We start from the raw sequence: 26,405 nt of genomic DNA on the forward strand, positions 1-26,405 counted from the left end.
CGGTGTGTAGGATGTTACTGATACTGGGGGCTGTGGTGTGCAGTATGTTACTGATACTGGGGGCTGCGGTGTGCAGATGTTACTGATACTGGGGGCTGCGGTGTGCAGTATGTCACTGATACTGGGGGCTGCGGTGTGCCGTATGTCACTGATACTGGGGGCTGCGGTGTGCAGTATGTCACTGATACTGGGGGCTGCGGTGTGTAGAATGTTACTGATACTGGGGGCTGCGGTGTGCAGTTTGTTACTGATACTGGGGGCTGCGGTGTGCAGATGTTACTGATACTGGGGGCTGTGGTGTGCAGTATGTCACTGATACTGGGGGGTTGCGGTGTGAAGGATGTTACTGATACTGGGGGCTGCGGTGTGCAGATGTTACTGATACTGGGGGCTGCGGTGTGCAGTATGTCACTGATACTGGGGGCTGCGGTGTGCAGTATGTCACTGATACTGGGGGTTGCGGTGTGTAGGATGTTACTGATACTGGGGGCTGCGGTGTGCAGTATGTTACTGATACTGGGGGCTGCGGTGTGCAGTATGTTACTTATACTGGGGCTGCGGTGTGCAGTATGTCACTGATACTGGGGGTTGCGGTGTGCAGTATGTCACTGATACTGGGGGTTGCGGTGTGCAGTATGTCACTGTTACTGGGGGCTGCCGTGTGCAGTATGTCACTGATACTGGGGGCTGCGGTGTGCAGTATGTCACTGATACTGGGGGCTGCGGTGTGCAGTATGTCACTGATACTGGGGGCTGCGGTGTGCAGTATGTCACTGATACTGGGGGCTGCGGTGTGCAGATGTTACTGATACTGGGGGCTGCAGTGTGCAGTATGTCACTGATACTGGGGCCTGCGGTATGCAGTATGTTACTGATACTGGGGGTTGCGGTGTGCAGTATGTCACTGATACTGGGGGTTGCGGTGTGTAGGATGTTACTGATACTGGGGGCTGCGGTGTGCAGATGTTACTGATACTGGGGGCTGCAGTGTGCAGTATGTCACTGATACTGGGGGCTGCGGTGTGCAGTATGTCAGTGATTCTGGGGGTTGCGGTGTGTAGGATGTTACTGATACTGGCGGCTGCGGTGTGCAGTATGTCACTGATTCTGGGGGCTGCGGTGTGCAGATGTTACTGATACTGGGGGTTGCGGTGTGCAGTATGTCACTGATTCTGGGGGCTGCGGTGTGCAGATGTCACTGATACTGGGTGCTGCGGTGTACAGTATGTCACTGATACTGGGGGTTGCGGTGTGTAGGATGTTACTGATACTGGGGGCTGCGGTGTGCAGTATGTTACTGATACTGGGGGCTGCTGTGCAGATGTTACTGATACTGGGGCTGTGGTGTGCAGTATGTCACTCATACTGGGGGTTGCGGTGTGCAGTATGTCACTGATACTGGGGGCTGCGGTGTGCAGTATGTCACTGATACTGGGGGTTGCGGTGTGTAGGATGTTACTGATACTGGGGGCTGCGGTGTGCAGTATGTTACTGATACTGGGGGCTGCGGTGTGCAGTATGTCACTGATACTGGGGGCTGCGGTGTGCAGTATGTCACTGATACTGGGGGCTGTGGTGTGCAGATGTTGCTGATACTGGGGGCTGCGGTGTGCAGTATGTTACTGATACTGGGGACTGCGGTGTGCAGTATGTTACTGATACTGGGGGTTGCGGTGTGCAGTATGTCACTGATACTGGGGGCTGCCGTGTGCAGTATGTCACTGATAGTGGGGGCTGCCATGTGCAGTATGTCACTGATACTGGGGGCTGCCGTGTGCAGTATGTCACTGATACTGGGGGATGCCGTGTGCAGTATGTCACTGATACTGGGGGCTGCGGTGTGTAGTATGTTACTGATACTGGGGGCTTCCGTGTGCAGTATGTCACTGATACTGGGGGCTGCGGTGTGCAGTATGTCACTGATACTGGGGGCTGCCGTGTGCAGTATGTCACTGATACTGGGGGCTGCGGGGTGCAGTATGTCACTGATACTGGGGGCTGCCGTGTGCAGTATGTCACTGTTACTGGGGGCTGCCGTGTGCAGTATGTCAGTGATACTGGGGTCTGCCGTGTGCAGTATGTCACTGATACTGGGGGCTGCCGTGTGCAGTATGTCACTGATACTGGGGGCTGCCGTGTGCAGTATGTCACTGATACTGGGGGCTGCCGTGTGCAGTATGTCACTGATACTGGGGCTGCCGTTTGCAGTATGTCACTGATACTGGGGGGTGCCGTGTGCAGTATGTCACTGATACTGGGGTCTGCCGTGTGCAGTATGTCACTGATACTGGGGGCTGCCGTGTGCAGTATGTCACTGATACTGGGGGCTGCCGTGTGCAGTATGTCACTGATACTGGGGGCTGCGGTGTGCAGTATGTCACTGATACTGGGGGCTGCGGTGTGCAGTATGTCACTGATACTGGGGGCTGCCGTGTGCAGTATGTCTCTGATACTGGGGGCTGCGGTGTGCAGTATGTCACTGATACTGGGGTCTGCCGTGTGCAGTATGTCACTGATACTGGGGGCTGCCGTGTGCAGTATGTCACTGATACTGGGGGCTGCCGTGTGCAGTATGTCACTGATACCGGGGGCTGCCGTGTGCAGTATGTCACTGATACTGGGGCTGCCGTTTGCAGTATGTCACTGATACTGGGGGCTGCCGTGTGCAGTATGTCACTGATACTGGGGTCTGCCGTGTGCAGTATGTCACTGATACTGGGGGCTGCTGTGTGCAGTATGTCACTGATACTGGGGGCTGCCGTGTGCAGTATGTCACTGATACTGGGGGCTGCGGTGTGCAGTATGTCACTGATACTGGGGGCTGCCGTGTGCAGTATGTCACTGATACTGGGGGCTGCCGTGTGCAGTATGTCACTGATACTGGGGTCTGCCGTGTGCAGCATGTCACTGATACTGGGGGCTGCCGTGTGCAGCATGTCACTGATACTGGGGGCTGCCGTGTGCAGTATGTCACTGATACTGGGGGCTGCCGTGTGCAGTATGTCACTGATACTGGGGGCAGCAGTGTGTAGGATGTTACTGATACTGGGGTCTGCCGTATGCAGTATGTCACTGATACTGGGGGCTGCGGTGTGCAGTATGTCACTGATACTGGGGGCTGCGGTGTGCAGTATGTCACTGATACTTGGGGCTGCGGTGTGCAGTATGTCACTGATACTGGGGGCTGCGGTGTGCAGTATGTCACTGATACTGGGGGCTGCCGTGTGCAGTATGTCACTGATACTGGGGCCTGCGGTGTGCAGTATGTTACTGAGACTGGGGGCTGCGGTGTGCAGAATGTCACTGATACTGGGGGCTGTGGTGTGCAGTATGTCACTGATACTGGGGGCTGCGATGTGTAGGATGTTACTGATACTGGGGGCTGCGGTGTGCAGTATGTTACTGATACTGGGGGCTGCGGTGTGCAGATGTTACTGATACTGGGGGCTGCGGTGTGCAGTATGTCACTGATACTGGGGGCTGCGGTGTGCAGTATGTTACTGATACTGGGGGTTGCGGTGTGCAGTATGTCACTGATAGTGGGGGCTGCCGTGTGCAGTATGTCACTGATACTGGGGGCTGCCGTGTGCAGTATGTCACTGATAATGGGGGCTGCGGTGTGCAGTATGTTACTGATACTGGGGGCTGCCGTGTGCAGTATGTCACTGATACTGGGGGCTGCGGTGTGCAGTATGTCACTGATACTGGGGGCTGCCATGTGCAGTATGTCACTGATACTGGGGGCTGCGGTGTGCAGTATGTCACTGATACTGGGGGCTGCCGTGTGCAGTATGTCACTGATACTGGGGGCTGCCGTGTGCAGTATGTCACTGTTACTGGGGGCTGCCGTGTGCAGTATGTCATTGATACTGGGGTCTGCCGTGTGCAGTATGTCACTGATACTGGGGGCTGCCGTGTGCAGTATGTCACTGATACTGGGAGCTGCCGTGTGCAGTATGTCACTGATACTGGGGCTGCCGTGTGCAGTATGTCACTGATACTGGGGGCTGCCGTGTTCAGTATGTCACTGATACTGGGGTCTGCCGTGTGCAGTATGTCACTGATACTGGGGGCTGCCGTGTGCAGTATGTCACTGATACTGGGGGCTGCCGTGTGCAGTATGTCACTGATACTGGGGGCTGCCGTGTGCAGTATGTCACTGATACTGGGGGCTGCCGTGTGCAGTATGTCACTGATACTGGGGGCTGCCGTGTGCAGTATGTCACTGATACTGGGGCTGCCGTGTGCAGTATGTCACTGATACTGGGGGCTGCGGTGTGCAGTGTGTTACTGATACTGGGGCTGCCGTGTGCAGTGTGTCACTGATACTGGGGGCTGCCGTGTGCAGTATGTCACTGATACTGGGGGCTGCGGTGTGCAGTGTCACTGATACTGGGGGCTGCGGTGTGCAGTATGTTACTGATACTGGGGGCTGCGGTGTGCAGTATGTTACTGATACTGGGGGCTGCGGTGTGCAGTATGTTACTGATACTGGGGGCTGCGGTGTGCAGTGTGTTACTGATACTGGGGGCTGCGGTGTGCAGTATGTCACTGATACTGGGGGCTGCGGTGTGCAGTATGTCACTGATACTGGGGGCTGCCGTGTGCAATATGTCACTGATACTGGGGGCTGCCATGTGCAGTATGTCACTGATACTGGGGGCTGCGGTGTGCAGTATGTCACTGATACTGGGGGCTGCGGTGTGCAGGATGTTACTGATACTGGGGGCTGCGGTGTGCAGTATGTCACTGATACTGGGGGCTGCGGTGTGCAGTATGTTACTGATACTGGGGGCTGCCGTGTGCAAATGTCACTGATACTGGGGTCTGCCGTGTGCAGTATGTCACTGATACTGGGGGCTGCCGTGTGCAGTATGTCACTGATACTGGGGGTTGCGGTGTGCAGTATGTCACTGATACTGGGGGCTGCCGTGTGCAGTATGTCACTGATACTGGGGTCTGCCGTGTGCAGTATGTCACTGATACTGGGGGCTGCCGTGTGCAGTATGCCACTGATACTGGGGGCTGCGGTGTGCAGTGTCACTGATACTGGGGGCTGCGGTGTGCAGTATGTTACTGATACTGGGGGCTGCGGTGTGCAGTATGTCACTGATACTGGGGGCTGCGGTGTGCTGTATGTCACTGATACTGGGGGCTGCGGTGTGCAGTATGTCACTGATACTGGGGGCTGCGGTGTGCAGTATGTCACTGATACTGGGGGCTGCGGTGTGCAGTGTCACTGATACTGGGGGCTGGGATGTGCAGTATGTTACTGATACTGGTGTCTGCGGTGTGCAGTATGTCACTGATACTGGGGGCTGCGATGTGCAGTATGTTACTGATACTGGGGGCTGCGGTGTGCAGTGTGTTACTGATACTGGGGGCTGCGGTGTGCAGTATGTTACTGATACTGGGGGCTGCGGTGTGCAGTATGTCACTGATACTGGGGGCTGCCGTGTGCAATATGTCACTGATACTGGGGGCTGCGGTGTGCAGTATGTCACTGATACTGGGGGCTGCGGTGTGCAGTATGTCACTGATACTGGGGGCTGCCGTGTGCAGTATGTCACTGATACTGGGGGCTGCGGTGTGCAGTATGTCACTGATACTGGGGGCTGCGGTGTGCAGTGTCACTGATACTGGGGGCTGCGGTGTGCAGTATGTCACTGATACTGGGGGCTGCGGTGTGCAGTATGTCACTGATACTGGGGGCTGCGGTGTGCAGTATGTCACTGATACTGGGGGTTGCGGTGTGCAGTGTGTTACTGATACTGGGGGCTGCGGTGTGCAGTATGTCACTGATACTGGGGGCTGCGGTGTGCAGTATGTCACTGATACTGGGGGTTGCGGTGTGCAGTATGTCACTGATACTGGGGGCTGCGGTGTGCAGTATGTCACTGATACTGGGGGCTGCGGTGTGCAGTATGTCACTGATACTGGGGGCTGCGGTGTGCAGTGTGTTACTGATACTGGGGGCTGCGGTGTGCAGTGTGTTACTGATACTGGGGGTTGCGGTGTGCAGATGTTACTGATACTGGGGGCTGCGGTGTGCAGTATGTCACTGATACTGGGGGTTGCGGTGTGCAGTATGTCACTGATACTGGGGGCTGCGGTGTGCAGTATGTCACTGATACTGGGGGCTGCGGTGTGCAGTATGTCACTGATACTGGGGGCTGCGGTGTGCAGTGTGTTACTGATACTGGGGGTTGCGGTGTGCAGATGTTACTGATACTGGGGGTTGCGGTGTGCAGTGTGTCACTGATACTGGGGGCTGCGGTGTGCAGTATGTCACTGATACTGGGGGCTGCGGTGTGCAGTGTGTTACTGATACTGGGGGTTGCGGTGTGCAGATGTTACTGATACTGGGGGTTGCGGTGTGCAGTATGTCACTGATACTGGGGGCTGCGGTGTGCAGTGTGTTACTGATACTGGGGGTTGCGGTGTGCAGATGTTACTGATACTGGGGGCTGCGGTGTGCAGTATGTCACTGATACTGGGGGTTGCGGTGTGCAGTATGTCACTGATACTGGGGGCTGCGGTGTGCAGTATGTCACTGATACTGGGGGTTGCGGTGTGCAGTATGTCACTGATACTGGGGGCTGCGGTGTGCAGTATGTCACTGATACTGGGGGTTGCGGTGTGCAGTATGTCACTGATACTGGGGGTTGCGGTGTGCAGTATGTCACTGATACTGGGGGCTGCGGTGTGCAGTATGTCACTGATACTGGGGGTTGCGGTGTGCAGTATGTCACTGATACTGGGGGTTGCGGTGTGCAGTATGTCACTGATACTGGGGGCTGCGGTGTGCAGTATGTCACTGATACTGGGGGTTGCGGTGTGCAGATGTTACTGATACTGGGGGCTGCGGTGTGCAGTGTGTTACTGATACTGGGGTCTTTTCGCTGGTCACGTTCGGAGCTGAGGAGACGCAGTTGCAGTTTTAGGCTGATGGAGATCGCACAGGAGAGGACAGAATCGCAGACGTTGGAAGCACGAGCCTCGCTGTGAGAAGGAAGCTCAGGACACGTGACATCCGGCGGCATGTGGACAGGGCGCAGCGATCTGACCTTCCCAACATGGCGGCGTCCGCCCGATAACCGGAAATGCGTCACAGCGGCCGGAAGTGCGGCTGAGACCATCAGGGCGGCGACCGTAGAAATAACGGGACCGGGAGAAGCGGAAATGCCGAGGTGAGGAACTGACAGTGGGGGGAAGACCGGACCCGTATACAGCGCAGAGGCCTCCACAGTGTACTATACTGCGCCTTATACACAGCGGCCTGCGTATACCGTGTGTATATATATATAGTGTATACCGTGTGTATATACGTATACTGTGCTATGTGTATATATATATAGTGTGTATGCAGTGCTGTGTGTGTATATATATGTATAGTGTATGTGTGTATATACGTATACTGTACTGTGTATGTATATATATATATGCTGTGCTGTGTGTGTATATATATATAGTGTATGCTGTGCTGTGTGTATGTGTGTGTATATATATAGTGTATGCTGTGGTTTATATTCGTCAGTCTGCATACACTGTTATCTATGTTGTGCTGTGTGTATATAGTGTACACTGCTCCATGTATATATGTGTGCTGCACTGTGTGTACATAGAATCATAGAATCGTAGAGTTGGAAGGGACCTCCTGGGCCATCTGGTCCAACCCCCTGCTCAAAGCAGGATTCGCTAAATCATCCCAGTCAGATGTCTGTCCAGCCTCTGTTTGAAGACTTCCATTGAAGGAGAACTCACCACTTCTCGTGGCAGCCTGTTCCACTCATTGATCACTCTAACTGTCAAAAAGTTTTTTCTAATATCTAATCTGTGTCTCCTCCCATTCAGTTTCATCCCATTGCTTCTAGTCTTTCCAACTGGCATAACCGCTTCCCTAAACACTGCCGCCATTCCCTTTTTCTGTGACTTGGCGGACCTCTTTGTCATGATTTGTAGTCTTGCCCTGTCCTGTATTTTGTATAATGGGTCATTTAACTTTCCTCTGATTCATTTGCTGTAAATTAACCATGTCTCCTTCCCCCAATACTTTGCAATGTCTTGTGATGTACCTGGACCATAATCTAATTTAGGCTTGTGTCAACAGCTAGTGGAACTTTGGCTATTGTTTTCCTAAGCAGAAGATAACCTACAATACACATCCTGTAGACTAAGTGGAGCCCTTACATTTCTAGAATCTTCTGATGGACCAAACCATTGAATAGTAGGTGTGACCCCTACCCCCCTTCAGATGGACTGATCCCAGGAGCCCTGACAATACATTCTTGCTTTAAGATCAGATGTGAGTTGGATGCTAAAAGAGAAGGATGAGGCTGTCTGAGGAAGCTTCGGCCTCTGTGTGATCGTGGTGGATTTCTGGGACTCTTAAAGGACTATGGTTTTGTGATCTGGCACAAGGATTGTCGGGAGGTGCCCCCGAATCAGTTTCCTGTGGACTTATTTTGGGACTCTGCAAATTACCTTCGTGTTGTTCCTGTGTTCTGGTCAATAAATCTGTTGGATCGTTCCCAGGCCTGTTGTCCCTCCTTGCTCTGGAGAATACTCCCGTCACAAACTGGTTGGCAGCGGTGGGATCGGAGCAGAAGGAATGGAGGAGAACGGCCCATCAACATCGGGAACCAGCACCGCAGAGTACAAGAACTGGACTGCGGTGAACCTACAAACAAAGGCCCGTGAACTGGGAGTCAGCTACAAGGGACTCTCCAAGGAGCAGCTGATTGAAGCTTTGGAAGCAGTTCACCTGCAAGATGATGCTGAGGAAGGATCCTCACAGCAAAGAGAGGAAAGGCGGCAGCCGGAGGTAAATACCCAAAAAAGTCAGTGGGTTGTGTGGTACGAGGAGGAGATGGCCTTGCTGGGAGAAGAGGCTACCATAGAAGATAAGAGGGAGGTCATGCGCACAGCCAAGGAGAGGCAGCGCAGGATGGAGGAGAGGGCAATGCTGGAGAGGGAGATCGCTTTGGAGGCAGCGAGAAGCTCCAGACAGACTGTACCCACAGCATCCCCCATGAGGGAACTCCCCAGAGTGTCCCGCAAAGACTTCAAGCCGTTTAATGAGGCTTCCGGTGACATTGAGGGATTCTTCCTGGACTTTGAGCATCAGTGTCGATTAATGGAAGTCCCGGAAAGGGAGCACGTCCGACATCTTGTGGGGCTCTTAGAGGGTGGAGCTGCCGCAGCCTATAGAGCTATGGACCCTCGGTGGAACTGTGAGTATGCAGAGATTAAACGGACTGTTCTAGAACATTATGCTGTGACCCCAGACACTTACAGGACCCAGTTTCGTACTTTAGCCTGTAATGAGGAAGTGTCTTTCAAGATGTATGCCCACAGACTCAAACAAATATGTAATCGCTGGCTGGAGGCAGAGGAGGCCTTAACCTGGAACACCTGTCTCCAGGTTATCCTAAAAGAACAATTTTTTGCCCAGTGCCCCGCTGAGATCAGGGAATGGGTGCGTGAGAGGAAACCTGCTACAGTGGAAAAAGCTGCATCTCTCGCTGATGAGGCTCTCACCATCAAGCCTCGGTGGAGAGTTCTGTTGGAGGATGGAGAGAGGCCTACCAGCTCCACAACACCGGTGGCCCCCAGTTCTTCTGTCCCCATTGTTCCCCGTTCCTCTGAGCCACCACCTCGTGTTAATGTGCCTCCTGTTGCTTCCACTGCGTTTTCTGGAATACGACGAGGAGAGGAAGTAGCAGAGCGCAGGTGTTATGGTTGTGGGCATCCGGGGCATCTGCAGGCCTCATGTCCAGCCAGCTCATGGAGGAATCGTCCTCAAACCCCTACAGCACCTTTAGGTGGGAGCCGACCGGCAGGTTCCCTTACTCCTCGCCCAAGAGGACGCATTGGATGGAGTGAGACACAGCGCAGATGCTATCGATGTGGGCAGCCGGGGCATCTGCAAGCCTCCTGCCCAGCTGTTCAAATGAGGATTGATCCTGTACCCAATCATATTATTAATTATGTACAGCCAAGTGCCATGGAGGAAGACGTGTCACCACTACGTGAGGACTGGCCTAGTGCCTCACCCACCCATGTTGCACCACTAGGAGTTTATGGTGTGCGACCCGCAGCCATGACGACTTCAGCTCATCGAGGTAAGCACTTGCAGAAGGTCGTGCTGGATGGACAAAGACTTGTTGGATTTTGTGACTCAGGAGCTTTCCTCACGCTGGCTGATCCCCGAGTGGTTCGGCCTGAGGCAATCCATAGAGGACCTGGAATTGTCATTGAACTGGCTGGTGGACAATGGAGGACTATTCCCACAGCCACTGTGGATCTGAACTTTGGTTTTGGGGTCAGGCGATGTGTGGTTGGGGTGATGGGTGGTCTGCCTGCAGCTGTTCTCCTGGGCAATGATGTGGGAAAGCTACGATGCCAATTCGTGGCTGCATGAAGCCACATGTAAGTTACGCCATGCCTGTGTGTACTTAACCAGTGACCTGTAGAGGTCCCTAGTACGTACACAAATTAGGAGGGGAAGGGATTGTCATGATTTGTAGTCTTGCCCTGTCCTGTATTTTGTATAATAGGTCATTTAACTTTCCTCTGATTCATTTGCTGTAAATTAACCATGTCTCCTTCCCCCAATACTTTGCAATGTCTTGTGATGTACCTGGACCATAATCTAATTTAGGCTTGTGTCAACAGCTAGTGGAACTTTGGCTATTGTTTTCCTAAGCAGAAGATAACCTACAATACACATCCTGTAGACTAAGTGGAGCCCTTACATTTCTAGAATCTTCTGATGGACCAAACCATTGAATAGTAGGTGTGACCCCTACCCCCCTTCAGATGGACTGATCCCAGGAGCCCTGACAATACATTCTTGCTTTAAGATCAGATGTGAGTTGGATGCTAAAAGAGAAGGATGAGGCTGTCTGAGGAAGCTTCGGCCTCTGTGTGATCGTGGTGGATTTCTGGGACTCTTAAAGGACTATGGTTTTGTGATCTGGCACAAGGATTGTCGGGAGGTGCCCCCGAATCAGTTTCCTGTGGACTTATTTTGGGACTCTGCAAATTACCTTCGTGTTGTTCCTGTGTTCTGGTCAATAAATCTGTTGGATCGTTCCCAGGCCTGTTGTCCCTCCTTGCTCTGGAGAATACTCCCGTCACACTCTTCTTCACAGGTGGACCGGGGTATGACGTCTTCACCACTTATGGCCCGAGACTGTCCCGGCGTCTATAGAGAGAACACATCTGTATCGCACATTAATGCATAAAGCTACAATCCTCATTACAAGCCCCTGTTACCACAGCGTCTTCATCATCCCAGTGACACATGCTGTGTGGGTGCACGCTCTGTCCGGTGTGCGGGCGCATGGCCACCCCTCCTGTCGGTCCTCTTTGGTGACCCTCCTATTGGTGGGTTTGGTTTTATTCCAGGAGCGGTACTGATATCGGACATCAGGATGAGCTCGCTGACTGGTCTCTGGAGTCTCATGCTGCAGTGTGTGTACGTGAGGACTCCTGATAACCCCGGATATCAGTGTGGATTACATACGGCCTGTCATTAGATGCAGGGACCACTAGTGTACTCACCATGTATATCAGTGATCCAGCCTGCGCACAGAGGACTGGTTCTACCTGAATGTGGAGTTGAAAAGAGAAGTACAGATTACGCAGACAGTCAGTGTACAGACATGGGGTTTAGCAGGCTACCCCGTCTGCTAGTCGAAACTGCATGGATCAGGGGTCATCCCACTGAACACCCGCTTTCCTTTTCATGTGGGTGTAACACTACTCAGACAATACAGGATGAGAGTAAAGTGTAGGAAGCTGACCTTCCATTGAGGTACAAAGCCAGGTGACTGCACGGTCACAACCTGCCTTCTCCGAACATTTCCATGGAGCCAGGTGACCGGCGGGTCCCATTCTTGGCTTCTCCGAACATCTCCTTGGAGCCAGGTGACCGGCAGGTCCCATTCCTGGCTTCTCCGAACATCTCCTTGGAGCCAGTAGACTGGCGGGTCCCATTCCTGGCTTCTCTGAACATTTCCATGGAGCCAGGGGACCGGCGGGTCCCATTCCTGGCTTCTCCGAACATCTCCTTGGAGCCAGGTGACCGGCGGGTCCCATTCCTGGCTTCTCCGAACATCTCCTTGGAGCCAGTAGACTGGCGGGTCCCATTCCTGGCTTCTCTGAACATTTCCTTGGAGCCAGGTGACCAGCAGGTCCCATTCCTGGCTTCTCCGAACATCTCCTTGGAGCCAGTAGACTGGCGGGTCCCATTCCTGGCTTCTCTGAACATTTCCATGGAGCCAGGGGACCGGCGGGTCCCATTCTTGGCTTCTCCGAACATCTCCTTGTAGCCAGGTGACCAGCAGGTCCCATTCCTGGCTTCTCCGAACATCTCCTTGGAGCCAGTAGACTGGCGGGTCCCATTCCTGGCTTCTCCGAGCATCTCCTTGGAGCCAGGAGACTGGCGGGTCCCATTCCTGGCTTCTCCGAGCATCTCCTTGGAGCCAGGAGACTGGCGGGTCCCATTCCTGGCTTCTCCGAGCATCTCCTTGGAGCCAGGAGACTGGCGGGTCCCATTCCTGGCTTCTCCGAGCATCTCCTTGGAGCCAGGGGACCGGCGGGTCCCATTCCTGGCTTTCACAAATGTATCCATGGTTCAGCGATGGTCAGTGGAGCAGATCTGTATTCGTCCAGCTGGGGCTGTGGTCCCCTAAGGCCTCTTTCACACTTCAGTTTTTTGCATCAGTTCAAATCCGCCAAAAAGTCATACAAGCTGTGAACGGATGGCACAGGATCCGTTTTTAATAATAATCTTTATTTATATAATAATCTTTATGTAGCGCCAACATATTCCGCAGCGCTTTACAGTTGAACAGTTTCAAACACAACAGTCATAAGTAACAACGTTAACAATACAATAATTAAAGCGAAATAAGACGACCCTGCTTGTGGAGCTTACAATCTACAATGAGGTGGGGGAGATACAGAGCACAGGTTTGTATTTACAATGATGTATTCACAATGATGGTCCAGCCATCTTCAGGGGGTGGGGGTTAGATGGAGATAGTGAATGGGCTACACACACACAAACATAACATGACTTTGATTACTGAATTTGATAGGCCGCTCTGAACAAATGTGTTTTGAGCGAGCGCCTAAAACTATGCAAATTGTGGATGGTCCTAATATCTTGGGGTAGAGCATTCCAGAGGATTGGCGCAGCACGGGAGAAGTCTTGGAGTCGGGAGTGGGAGGTACGGATTAGGGCAAAAGTCATTTGCAGAGCGCAGCGGTCGGTTAGGCCGATAGACAGAAATGAAGGAGGAGATGTAAGGGGGTGCCGCACTGTGGAGAGCTTTGTGGGTGAGAACAAGTACTTTGAATTGTACCCTGTAATGAATTGGCAGCCAGTGTAACGACTGGCGAAGAGCGGACGCGTCTGAGTAACGATTAGCCAGATGGACAACCCTGGCTGCTGCATTAAGGATAGACTGGAGAGGGGAGAGTCGAGTGACGGGGAGGCCAATTAATAGAGCATTACAGTAGTCCAGGCGGGAGTGGATCAGGGCGACAGTGAGAGTTTTTGTTGTTTCCATGGTGAGAAAAGGGCGGATTCTAGAGATGTTCTTTAGGTGTAAGCGGCATGAGCGGGCAAGAGATTGTATATGGGAGGTGAAGGAGAGATCGGAGTCGAACATAACACCCAGACAGCGCGCCTGCTGTTGGGGTGTTATTATGGTGCCACCTACAGAGAGGGAAATGTCAGATTTAGGGAGGTTAGTAGATGGTGGGAGCAGAAGAAGTTCAGTTTTGGAGAGGTTGTGTTTCAGATAGAGAGCAGACATGATGTTGGAGACTGCAGACAGACAGTCCGTGGCGTTCTGTAGTACAGCGGGGGTAAGGTCAGGGGAAGACGTATATAGTTGTGTGTCATCAGCATAAAGATGGTACTGAAAGCCAAATCTGCTGATGGTCTGTCCAATTGGGGCCGTGTAGAGAGAGAAGAGAAGGGGGCCAAGGACTGAGCCCTGAGGTACCCCAACAGTGAGAGGAAGATGTAGTGGAGCCAGAAAACAAAACACTGAAGGAGCGGTCAGAAAGATAGGAGCAGAACCAGGAGAGAGCAGAGTCCTTAATGCCTAGTGACTGGAGCCTAGAGAGTAGGAGATGGTGGTCAACAGTGTCGAAAGCTGCAGATAGGTCAAGAAGAATGAGCAGAGAGTGGTCCCCATTACGTTTTGCTGTCAGAAGGTCATTGGTCACTTTGAGTGCAGTTTCTGTCGAATGTAGGGGGCGGAATCCGGACTGTGAAGGGTCTAGGAGGGAGTGAGTGGAGAGGTAACGGGTAAGGCGTGAGTATATCAGGCGCTCCAAGAGTTTAGAGATGAAGGGGAGATTGGAGACTGGTCTTTAGTTGTTTGTGCAGGATGGGTTGAGGGTGGGTTTCTTTAGTAATGGAGTAATGATAGAGTGTTTGAAGGAGGAGGGGAAAATGCCAGAGGAGAGGGAGAGATTTTTAGACGGATCCTGAAAATGCGGAAATTTAAAAGAAATGCTGAGAGAGAGAGAGAGATTGAGATTCTTTTGTCCGGCACCCAGAAATGGAGGATCCGCCAGAGAAAAAAACGAAAACGTTGCAAGCTCCGTTTTGAAATCTTTGAGGAAGGTGACGGACATCAACTTTTGGGGGATCCTCAAAAAAAACGGATGCAACGGACAGCAATCCGTCACAATCCGCCATTAATGCAAGTCAATGGGGGAAAAAAAACGGATCCTCAAAAAAAATTTGAGGATCCGTTTTTTCCAAAACCTGGCGGATTGTGACTGATTGTAAAAAACTGAAGTGTGAAAGAGGCCTAAGGCTACTTTTACACTTACTGCTGTTTTTGAAGCCCGTCTTTGCGGGCCGTATCGCCGCAATTTTTATGGTCCGCCGCAATAACGGGCCACAAAAAAGCTTGGGGATCGCTTTTTTTTTTTTTTTTTCCAATACTATTGAAATAGTATTGAGAAAAAAAAATGGCGTTCCAGAAAATCAGAAGTCACAGGGCGCCGCAAAAACAAGCTTCTGTTTGTTTTTGTGGCCCCATTGGTTTACATTGGGGGCCGTGTCCGTACGCCGTATAATAGAGCAAGCTCGATCTTTTATCACGGCCGCAGCTACGGCCCCCACAGCTGTACGGCACACGTCGCATCATGGTCTTCTTGCGGGCCGTAAGTAAGTGTAAGAGCAGCCGTAGGCTAGTTTCACACCAGCGTTGGGCAGAGCTGCGGAGGCCTGCGGAGTTCCTCTGTGACGCTCCGCCTACATCTGCATGCGGCCTGCGTACCTATCTTTAGCATTGGGTACGCAGGCCGTGTGGACATATGCGGACGCCTCCGCATGCGTCGTTTTGACGCTGCGACGACCGCAATAAAGTGCAACATGTTGCGTTTGACACAGGTCGCCACAGCTTGAAAACGACGCGTGTGGAGGCGTCCGCATATGTCCACACGGCCTGCGTATCCAATGCTAAAGATGGGTACGCAGGCCGCATGCAGACGTAGGCGGAGCTGAACGGAGGAGGCGCGGCAGTGGGCGGAGCGTCACGGAGGAACTACGCAGATGTGAAGCCGGCATCTTGTAGAATGCCCAATCTGTGTCCCTCATGATGGAGCCGTGATGTCTCCGCTGCTGTGGAGTCTTCGGATGTCTCTGGCTCTCTCATATCACCTCTCTTTGTGGTTAACAAGTGTCCTTCAATCCAGCATTAACAGATAAGGGGAAGAACGGTGACAGATCAAGTCAGCAAACAGTCTGGCCTGGGCAATGTGTAATCCGGGAACATCGCTAGTCACCCCGGATAACCGCGCAGTACCCTACATCAGGTTGTCCATATTACAGGCTTACACAAGCAGCAGTGTTTTCTGGACCAATTGTTATTTCTATAGCCCCATTGGTTCCATGGTGCTGCACATGAGAAGGGGTCACATACAAATCACAGTATTAGTAGAGAGTAAACTAACAACCACAGACTGATACAGAGGGGAGAGAGGACCCTGCCCCGGGGGGCTTACATGCTACAGGATGGTGGGGAAGGAGACAGTAGGTTGGGGGTTTGCAGCAGCTCCAGTGATGGTGAGGAGGCAGCGGGGTCATTGCAGGCTGTAGGTTATCCTGAAGAGGTGGGTTTTCAGGTTCCGTCTGAAGGATCCGAGTGTGGTTGATAGCCGGAAGTGTTGTGGCAAAGAATTCCAGAGGATGGGGGCTACTCGGGAGAAGTCTTGGAGGCGGTTGGGTGAGGAGCGAATAAGTGTGGAGGAGAGAAGGAGGTCTTGGGAGGACCGGAGATTACGTGAGGGAAGGTATCAGGAGATTAGTTCAGAGACATATGGAGGAGACAGGTTAGAGATGGCCTTGTAGGTCAGTATTAGTAATTGGAACTGGATACGCTGAGGGAATGGGAGCCAGTGAAGAGATCTGCAGAGGGGAGAAGCGGAGGAGTAGTGAGGAGAGAGATGAATTAGTCGGGCGGCAGAGTTAAGGATGGACTGGAGAGGTGTGAGGGTGTTAGCAGGGAGGCCACAGAAAAGAATGTTGCAGTAGTCGAGGCGGGAGATGATGAGGGCATGCACAAACATTTTAGTAGATTGAGGGTTGAGGAAAGGAACGGATTCTCTAAATATTTTTGAGCTGCAGGCGACAGGAGGTGGAGAGAGCTTGGATGTGCGGTTTGAAGGACAGGGTAGAGTCAAGGGTTACTCCGAGGCAGCGGACCAATCAGAAAGAAACACATAAATTCAAAAGTCAACAAATAGATAAGTCTATTCCTCCTGACTTACTAAAAATAGTCATCTGGTTAATGAAGATACAATGCAGTGTCCTCACAGTCAATAAGGAGATGGCCCCTGTGTGGTGCTGACAGCAGGGTGGTGGTATGTGATGGCAATGAAGAGCTGTAATCTGTGTCCTCTCCTTGCAGGTTGTGTGGTGGAGGAGAATGACCGGCTTCCTCCCGATATTCCAGGTAAGAAGGTGAGCTGCACAGTGCTGTAGACGGCAGCACTTCAAAATAGTCTCTTCTGTGCGTCCTCATTTCTACCATCCTGTGCCTGATCTTCCCCATGTTCTGCTTCATGCCTGGCCGTACTTCAGCAAATTCTGTATCCTAAATGCTCTCTCTCTGCTTCTGGCCTGGCGCTGGCTCAGTGTGTCCGCTTCTGGCCTGGCGCTGGCTCAGTGTGTCCGCGCCTGGCGCTGGCTCAGTGTGTCCGCTTCTGGCCTGGCGCTGGCTCAGTGTGTCCGCTTCTGGCCTGGCGCTGGCTCAGTGTGTCCGCTTCTGGCCTGGCGCTGGCTCAGTGTGTCCGCTTCTGGCCTGGCGCTGGCTCAGTGTGTCCGCTTCTGGCCTGGCGCTGGCTCAGTGTGTCCGCTTCTGGCCTGGCGCTGGCTCAGTGTGTCCGCTGCTGGCCTGGCGCTGGCTCAGTGTGTCCACTTCTGGCCTGGCGCCTCGTGCTGGCTCAGTGTGTCAGCGTCAGTCCTGGAGCCTCCCGATGGCTCAGTGTGTCAGCGTCTGGTGTGGCGCCTCGCGCTGGCTCAGCGTGTCACCGTCTGACCTGGCTCAGCGTGTCAGCGTCTGGCCTGGCGCCTCGCGCTGGCTCGGGGAGTCAGCGTCTGGCCTGGCTCAGCGTCTGGCGCCTCGCGCTGGCTCGGCGTGTCAGCGTCTGGCCAGGCGCCTCGCGCTGGCTCGGGGAGTCAGCGTCTGGCCTGGCTCAGCGTCTGGCGCCTCGCGCTGGCTCGGCGTGTCAGCGTCTGGCCTGGCGCCTCGCGCTGGCTCGGCGTGTCAGCGTCTGGCCTGGCGCCTCGCGCTGGCTCGGCGTGTCAGCGTCTGGCCTGGCGCCTCGCGCTGGCTCGGCGTGTCAGCGTCTGGCCTGGCGCCTCGCGCTGGCTCGGCGTGTCAGCGTCTGGCCTGGCGCCTCGCGCTGGCTCAGCGTGTCAGCGTCTGGCCTGGCGCCTCGCGCTGGCTCTGCGTGTCAGCGTCTGGCCTGGCGCCTCGCGCTGGCTCTGCGTGTCAGCGTCTGGCCTGGCGCCTCGCGCTGGCTCTGCGTGTCAGCGTCTGGCCTGGCGCCTCGCGCTGGCTCTGCGTGTCAGCGTCTGGCCTGGCGCCTCGCGCTGGCTCTGCGTGTCAGCGTCTGGCCTGGCGCCTCGCGCTGGCTCTGCGTGTCAGCGTCTGGCCTGGCGCCTCGCGCTGGCTCTGCGTGTCAGCGTCTGGCCTGGCGCCTCGCGCTGGCTCTGCGTGTCAGCGTCTGGCCTGGCGCCTCGCGCTGGCTCTGCGTGTCAGCGTCTGGCCTGGCGCCTCGCGCTGGCTCTGCGTGTCAGCGTCTGGCCTGGCGCCTCGCGCTGGCTCTGCGTGTCAGCGTCTGGCCTGGCGCCTCGCGCTGGCTCTGCGTGTCAGCGTCTGGCCTGGCGCCTCGCGCTGGCTCTGCGTGTCAGCGTCTGGCCTGGCGCCTCGCGCTGGCTCTGCGTGTCAGCGTCTGGCCTGGCGCCTCGCGCTGGCTCTGCGTGTCAGCGTCTGGCCTGGCGCCTCGCGCTGGCTCTGCGTGTCAGCGTCTGGCCTGGCGCCTCGCGCTGGCTCTGCGTGTCAGCGTCTGGCCTGGCGCCTCGCGCTGGCTCTGCGTGTCAGCGTCTGGCCTGGCGCCTCGCGCTGGCTCTGCGTGTCAGCGTCTGGCCTGGCGCCTCGCGCTGGCTCTGCGTGTCAGCGTCTGGCCTGGCGCCTCGCGCTGGCTCTGCGTGTCAGCGTCTGGCCTGGCGCCTCGCGCTGGCTCTGCGTGTCAGCGTCTGGCCTGGCGCCTCGCGCTGGCTCTGCGTGTCAGCGTCTGGCCTGGCGCCTCGCGCTGGCTCTGCGTGTCAGCGTCTCGCCTGGCGCCTCGCGCTGGCTCAGCGTGTCAGCGTCTGGCCTGGCTCAGCGTGTCAGCGTCTGGCCTGGCGCCTCGCGCTGGCTCAGTGTGTCAGCGTCTGGCGCCTCGCGCTGGCTCAGTGTGTCAGCGTCTGGCGTGGCGCTCTGGCTCAGTGTGTCAGCGTCTGGCGTGGCACCTCGCGCTGGTGTGTCCGCCTCTGGCCTGACGTCTCGCTTCTTCTCAATTCTTCAGTAACAATGTCCAGTCCGCTGACGGAGAAGAGCCCGGTGTCCGCCCTCACCCTCAGCCTCCTCACCTCCCACAACGACCTCCTGTCTTCCAAGAGCAGGCAGATCTATGCCCACACTGACCTGCAGAGCGCAATGGGGTTAGTCAGTGCGGAGCTGGGCTGTGGTGCCCCATCCGACCGCACCAACCCAAAATGGTTAAAAGAAGGGCAGAACCAGCTGCGTAAGGCGGCCGAGCACGAGAAAGAGGATCAGAACTGCAACCCAGACCCGGAGCGCTTCAACAAAGACTGGACAAACTGCAACCAAGAGAAAGACGAGAAGCGCGCCCACCTGGAGGAGCTGCACGTGTCCGCGCTCAACTGTGTCAACCGCGGCAGCATGAACCAGTCCCCTCCGCTGCTCATCCAGGACGAGGAGGATGAGGAGGACGATCTGACGCCCGCCCAAAGCGAGGTCACTGACCCCATCACTACTGAGACCTCAGAGCTCAGCTCTGAGGTTGTGCCGGACAGTGCGAAGGGCAGAGAGAATGGGCGCAGCGCCAGCCTACTCTTCGGCATGAGGAATACTGGTGGGAGTGATGAGGACTCCAGCTGGGCAACGCTTTCCCAAGGAAGCCCATCCTATGGCTCTCCTGATGACACAGGTATGATGGGATGCCGGCCCAGGCGTGGCCCAAATGTGTGGTGTGGAGCTGACCCGGCTGTGGGGCAGGTGTGGCCCTGAGCCGGACACATTGCAGTTACTTTGCCACACCCGTAAAACCATGGTTTGCTCAATGCATAGCCCATTTTATAGATTGATATTTGGCAAATAATATCCCTCAACTCAAGACTGCAGCTTAAATGGTTTTATTAAATGTTCTATGTTAATAGTAACCTTGGTAACGGATTCCAGGTGTGGATAGTGGCCTGGAACTCTGCCCATTGTGGGTTCTAGAAGTGGAATAGACCCTCTTGTGCAACCTTAGGAATGACACTCCTGGCCACCCTGACATGTTTCACCTTGTGTCCTCCGGGGCGAGGCCGGTCTCATACCATGGATGGAGCTGCGAGGCAGAACATATCGGGCCGGGGTGGGTGCACTTACAGCTGTGCTGTACCATGGTCCCTTTCATACAGTTGTATAATCCGAGAACTATCCATCTGTTGGAATGTCCAGTTTCCGACTGTGAAGATCTGAGCTTGTGGGTTGTAATAATCACCTAGGCAGGTGAACGCGTACTTTTATTACTTACATCCATGGCTTTACAACAACTCCGGGTAGATGGCCAACGTACAGTGTCCCCAGTCCACCAGATCCTTTACCCTGGAGCCGGTGGTCCCACTGCCCCTGTGTCAGGTGATTCTCACTGTCCCCCAGCGTTTGGCCCACAGATTTCATATCTCCTGCCAGTACAGTCTGTAGCCACAGTCCACGCTCCTCTAGACGACAGACAACACATCCGACGTCCATGTATCCAGCATGTTTTCTAACAATTGCAGCATAATCACTGTAATTGTTCTCATGGTTACTGATTGGTTCTTCCTTCTATATATTGTTCATGTCCCTTTTGTGGTTTTATATCCTATGAGAAAGGGCGTTCAGTAACGCGCCAGAAACGCGTCAGGTGTTTCCCATGTTTTTAATACGGTTGGACATGCCCGAATAAGAGTTTTTTTGCACTTTACATGGTGTTGGTGTGCCGGATCCATTCCTGTTGTACTTTTGCTATTGCCAGCCTCCTCTTAGTCGGGGGATAGGGAAATCTCCAGGTTGGGGTATAGAGGTCCATGACATATCAGGCTCCTCTTAGTCAGGGAATAGGGACATGTCCAGGGTGGGGTATAGAGGTCCATGACATATCAGTCTCCTCTTAATCTGGTGATAGGGACATCTCCAGGGTGGGTATAGAGGTCCATGACATATCAGTCTCCTCTTAATCTGGTGATAGGGACGTCTCCAGGGTGGGGTATAGAAGTCCATGACATATTAGGCTCCTCTTAGTCAGGGAATAGGAACGTGTCCAGGGTGGGGTGTAGAGGTCCATGACATATCAGGCTCCTCTTAATCTGGTGATAGGGACGTGTCCAGGCTGGGGTATAGAGGTCCATGACATATCAGTCTCCTCTTAGTCTGGTGATAGGGACGTGTCCAGGGTGGGATATAGTGGTCTGTTATGAATGAGTCACCGTAGGAGGCAAAAGCAGAAATACAAGCTAAGTCCAGAAAACCAGAGAAGTTGGCAACTATCAGATTGCAGACCCCTGAACCTATCAACACAACTAGCAGTAGCCGTGGGGGGTTCCTACGATGCCCTAGACCCCTCGATCACAGCCGGAGAATTACATAGGCCTAAAGAAAGAAAGGGGAAATCTAAACTGCCCCAGAGCAGACCCCAAAGCAATAGGCAGCCCCCAACATATAATGACGGTGAAGCAAGATGAAAATACTAACACAGACAGAAAGATAGACGGGGCCCAAAACTACCTAGATAGGAAAGGACAGGAAGGCTGCTGTCTGCAATCTGCCAAAACCCTATCAAAGACATAAGCCAACAAGCTGATATGAAAAAGGCCCTGAAGCAGCTAGGCTTCAAAAACTAAATCAGCACTCAGGTATTTTCAGAAGACAGAGCTAAATGAATTCAGCACACCCCAGCAGGGAATGGCAGAAATACAGAAAAACAAAGCAAAACAAAGTCAAAGAACCAAAGCAAAAGGCCGAGCAGCAAACTTAGCTTTAGAGGAGCAGGAATTCAGACTGGTCTCCCAAGGATCCCACAGAGAAATCACCCGCAGGGCAGAAGGGCGTCGGCAGCCTTATATCCAGTCAGTAACTCCACTCAGCCAGTCATCATCAGCCTCAGGTGTTTGATAATCAGGCTCACTACCTTTCTTTACCAGAAGAGGGAGTTCCTCGGGCCTCAGTAATGAAGGGGAAAATGAACTCACAACAGTGGTCCATGACGTATCAGGCTCCTATTAGTCAGGGAATAGGGATGTGTCCAGGGTGGGGTATAGGAGTCCATGACATATCAGGCTCCTATTAGTCAGGGAATAGGGACTTGTCCAGGGTGGGGTATAGAGTTCCCTGACATATCAGTCTCCTCTTAATCTGGTGATAGGGATGTGTCCAGGGTGGGGTATAGAAGTCCATGACATATTAGGCTCCTCTTAGTCTGGGTATAGAGACATGTCCAGGGTGGGGTATAGAGGTCCATGACATATCAGGTTCCTCTTAGTCAGGGAATAGGAACGTGTCCAGGGTGGGGTATAGAGGTCCATGACATATCAGTCTCCTCTTAGTCTGGTGATAGGGACGTGTCCAGGGTGGGATATAGTGGTCCATGACATATCAGGCTCCTATTAGTCAGGGAATAGGGACGTGTCCAGGGTGGGGTATAGAGGTTCATGACATATCAGGCTCCTCTTAGTCAGGGAATAGGGACTTGTCCAGGGTGGGGTATAGGACTCCATGACATATCAGGCTCCTCTTAGTCTGGTGATGGGGACGTGTCCAGGGTGGGATATAGAGGTCCATGACATATCAGGCTCCTCTTAGTCAGGGAATAGGGACTTGTCCAGGGTGGGGTATAGGACTCCATGACATATCAGGCTCCTCTTAGTCTGGTGATACGGACGTGTCCAGGGTGGGATATAGAGGTCCATGACATATCAGGCTCCTCTTAGTCAGGGAATAGGGACACGTCCAGGGTGGGGTATAGAGGTCCTTGACATATCAGGCTCCTCTTAGTCTGGTGATAGGGACGTGTCCAGGGTGGGATATAGAGGTCCATGACAAATCAGGCTCCTATTAGTCAGCAAATAGGGACATGTCCAGGGTGGGGTATAGAGGTCCATGACATATCAGGCTCCTCTTAGTCAGGGAATAGGGACGTGTCCAGGGTGGGGTATAGAGGTCCATGACATATCAGTCTCCTCTTAGTCTGTGGATAGGGACATGTCCAGGGTGGGATATAGAGGTCCATGACATATCAGGCTCTTCTTAGTCAGGAAATAGGGATGTGTCCAGGGTGGGATATAGAGGTCCATGACATACCAGTCTCCTCTTAGTCAGGGAATAGGGATGTGTCCAGGGTGGGGTATAGTGGTTCATGACATATCAGTCTCCTCTTAGTCTGGGGATAGGGACATGTCCAGGGTGGGGTATAGTGGTCCATGACATATCAGGCTCCTCTTAGTCTGGGGATAGGGATGTGTCCAGGGTGGGGTATAGTGGTCCATGACATATTAGGCTCCTCTTAGTCTGGGATAGGGGCGTGTCCAGGGTGGGATATAGAGGTCCATGACATATCAGTCTCCTCTTAGTCTGTGGCAGGCACTGACATATTCTGCTGTTATGGCCGCTGCACTCTTGTGCTCCCTCTGTAGGTTCTGGTATATCGTCAGTTTCTGGGATTTGTTTAGGACGTTCCTCCAGATGCTGAGATATTCCTCTTTGACTTTGTGTATCTTCTTCTGGATTTCGCCTTTTGTCAGGCCATGTAGGCTGATGGCTTTGGTCAGGCTGGCTTTGGGTACTTTGTTGGGAGGCTTCCTGGGCCCTCCTGGTGTACGAATGCTTTGTGATGGTAGGAGCCGGGACTACTACTTTCTAGATGAGCCTTGAATGACAGCACCTTCTTCTGGATTGTGAGGTGTAGTGGGAATCTGCCCCGCTCTGCTCTGCAGGCGCTGTTTGATGTGCTCCGATGGACTTGGAGAAGATGCTGTCAGAACTCTAGGTGGAATATTTCAGTTGGCCCAGCGTCCCACTTTGACCAGTTTGGGTATGAGACTGGACCCCAGACCTTACTGCCATACAGAAAGATTGGGGCAATGATGGAGTCAAAGATTTTTAGCCAGACGGTTACTGGTGCCTTGAGATGGTAGAGACGTCTTCTGATGGCATGGAAGGCTTTGGATGCCTTTCTTTTCAGTAACTCTGCCTTGCTAGAAGCTCCCTGACTGGCTTAGTTCTAGACCCAGGTAGATGTACCTGTTGATTTCTGTAAGTAGGCAGTTGTCTATTGTAAAGGTAGGATGGCCAGTAGGTTTCTGCTTTCTTTGGAACCCCGTGATATTAGTTTTCTTCTGGTTGATTGGCAGTGCCCATGTGCTGCTGAAGGTCTATAGGATTTTCAGGTGATCTTGGAGGCCTTTCTCGGTTGGTGATAACAGCACAAGGTCATCAGCATACACCAGAAATTTCACCTGGGTGTCATTGAAGGCGAGTCCTGGTGCTGAAGTGGACTCTAGAGCCACTGCCAGCTCATTGATGTAGATGTTAAAGAGTGTTGGACTGAGGCTGCAGCCCTGTCTCACGCCTCATCTCTGTTGGAAATAGGCCGTCCTCCTTCCGTTGACCCTCACGCTGCAACTGTTGTCTGTGTAGGAGCTTCTTATGTTTTGCCTCCTATTCCACTCCCCAGCAGTTTTAGGAATAGTCCTGGGTGCCACACTGAGTGGAAAGCCTTCTTGAAGTCCATAAAGCCAGCGGATATCTTCACGTTCTTCGTATTGTGGACGTGGCTCTTGATGAGGCTGCAGGGTGTAGATGTGGTCAGTAGTGCGGTGGTTTGGCATGAACCCTGCTTGGCTCTTGCTGAGGACGTTGTGCTCGGTGAGGAAGGTGAGGATCCTCTTGTTCAAGATGCAGTTGAAGAGTTTACCCAGGTTGCTGCTGACACATATCCCCCGGTAATTTGCTGGGTCGTACTTGTCCCCGTTTTTGTGTATAGAGGTTATGAGTCCTTGGTTCCAGTTTTTGGGGAAGCAGCCGGCCTGCAGTACAGTATTAAATAGTTTTGTTATCGCAGCCTGGATGTCTGGAGGGCTGTATTTTAGCATTTCTGGGAGGATCCCATCTGGACCTCTGGCTGTTTTACCTTTTTATCCGTGTGATCCTTTCTATTATGTCTGTCAGTGTGATTGGTGTATCCAGAAGATTTTGGAAATCTTTGAACTTTTCCTCCATATCTTTCAGATTTTTCACAAGCTCTTTTTGTGCCGAGTTCAGGTCCTCACTTGGGATATCTTTGTAAATGTCCTTGAAGTACTGGAGCCAGATGTTGCCGCTCTGGATGTGGAGGCTGTTGCTTTTCTGGTTGGATCCAAGGTGATTCCACAGTTCCCAAAATTTGTTGTCTTCATGGGCATCTTGGAGTTGGAGGAGTTTGGTGGAGATGTGGTTTTGCTTTTTCTTTCTGAGGATGGCTTCGTAATTTCGTTGTACGGTGTGGTAGGCTTCTCTCGGAGTGGGGTTGCTTGGCTCTTTGTGTTTTTATTTGAGCCCATTCTTAGGGCCTTCCGTATGGTCTTGCATTCTTTATCAAACCAGTTGTTGGGATTTTGTTTATTCGGCCTCTTGATGCTTCTTTTCAGGTCGGACATTTCTGCCATGGCATAGAGAATGTTGTTAAGGTCTCTTACTGCTAGGTGTACTCCTTCTGGGTTAAGTTCTTATTATGGAAGTATTGGAGATTCTCCTTGATTTCTGGTTTGTCTCTCTCTCTGTTAGACTTCGGCATTATATTGGATTTGGATATCTTGACGTATGGCGCTGACGGCGGCTTATAGTCACAGCCCCTCCATCGGGCAGGTTTCTTATTGTGTGCAAATCCCATTAGGAATCTGTTACCAAGGTTATGATTATTCATTAAAACTTACATTAAGTGAAAGGAGTTTAGGGAAATTATTTACCAAATATTGCGATGGACAGTCGGCTCGGGGAGGAGGGCGGCTGCGATGGGCAGTCGGCTCGGGGAGGAGGGCGGCTGCGATGGGCAGTCGGCTCGGGGAGGAGGGCGGCTGCGATGGGCAGTCGGCTCGGGGAGGAGGGCGGCTGCGATGGGCAGTCGGCTCGGGGAGGAGGGCGGCTGCCATGGGCAGTCGGCTCGGGGAGGAGGGCGGCTGCCATGGGCAGTCGGCTCGGGGAGGAGGGCGGCTGCCATGGGCAGTCGGCTCGGGGAGGAGGGCGGCTGCCATGGGCAGTCGGCTCGGGGAGGAGGGCGGCTGCCATGGGCAGTCGGCCCTGGGAGGGGGGCGGCCGCCATGGGCAGTCGAATGCGGCTTGGGGGAGGATCCATGTGACATACATTCTCATTCTTTTAAAGATTGCTTCTGGCCACGTAACTCTCTGGATACTGACTCGGATTTGCCCTCGGGTTGGATGCGGGTGCAAGACACCTCAGGAACTTACTATTGGCATGTACCCACTGGCACCACACAATGGGAGCCGCCATCAGACCTGGGTAGTGGGGAGCCGAAGATGTACTCCCCTACTGAGCAGACCCCCACAGAGGAAGAGGTA

General features: G+C 53.5%; 1 protein-coding gene across 7 annotated transcripts in view; it reads left to right on the forward strand.

The window, feature by feature from the left end:
- The first annotated feature begins 7,050 nt into the window (after positions 1-7,050).
- LOC141076481 (amyloid beta precursor protein binding family B member 1-like) overlaps positions 7,051-26,405 on the forward strand; it is a 52,522-nt gene continuing 33,167 nt past the window's right edge. Inside the window, exons 1-4 of one of the 7 annotated variants that reach the window (XM_073563963.1) lie at positions 7,051-7,190; positions 16,950-17,002; positions 19,114-19,758; positions 26,209-26,402. In XM_073563963.1, coding sequence (XP_073420064.1) covers positions 19,119-19,758; positions 26,209-26,402 — 834 coding nt within the window. In that variant the 5' untranslated portion in view covers positions 7,051-7,190; positions 16,950-17,002; positions 19,114-19,118. Of the gene's footprint in view, positions 7,319-16,949; positions 17,003-19,113; positions 19,759-26,208; positions 26,403-26,405 lie in introns of all 7 variants that reach the window. The other 6 variants (XM_073563959.1, XM_073563966.1, XM_073563964.1 and 3 more) reach the window with 6 other exon arrangements.

The sequence above is a fragment of the Dendrobates tinctorius genome, unplaced genomic scaffold, assembly GCF_039654945.1.
Source record: "Dendrobates tinctorius isolate UK_male_01 unplaced genomic scaffold, ASM3965494v1 ptg000417l, whole genome shotgun sequence".
NCBI lineage: Eukaryota > Metazoa > Chordata > Amphibia > Anura > Dendrobatidae > Dendrobates > Dendrobates tinctorius.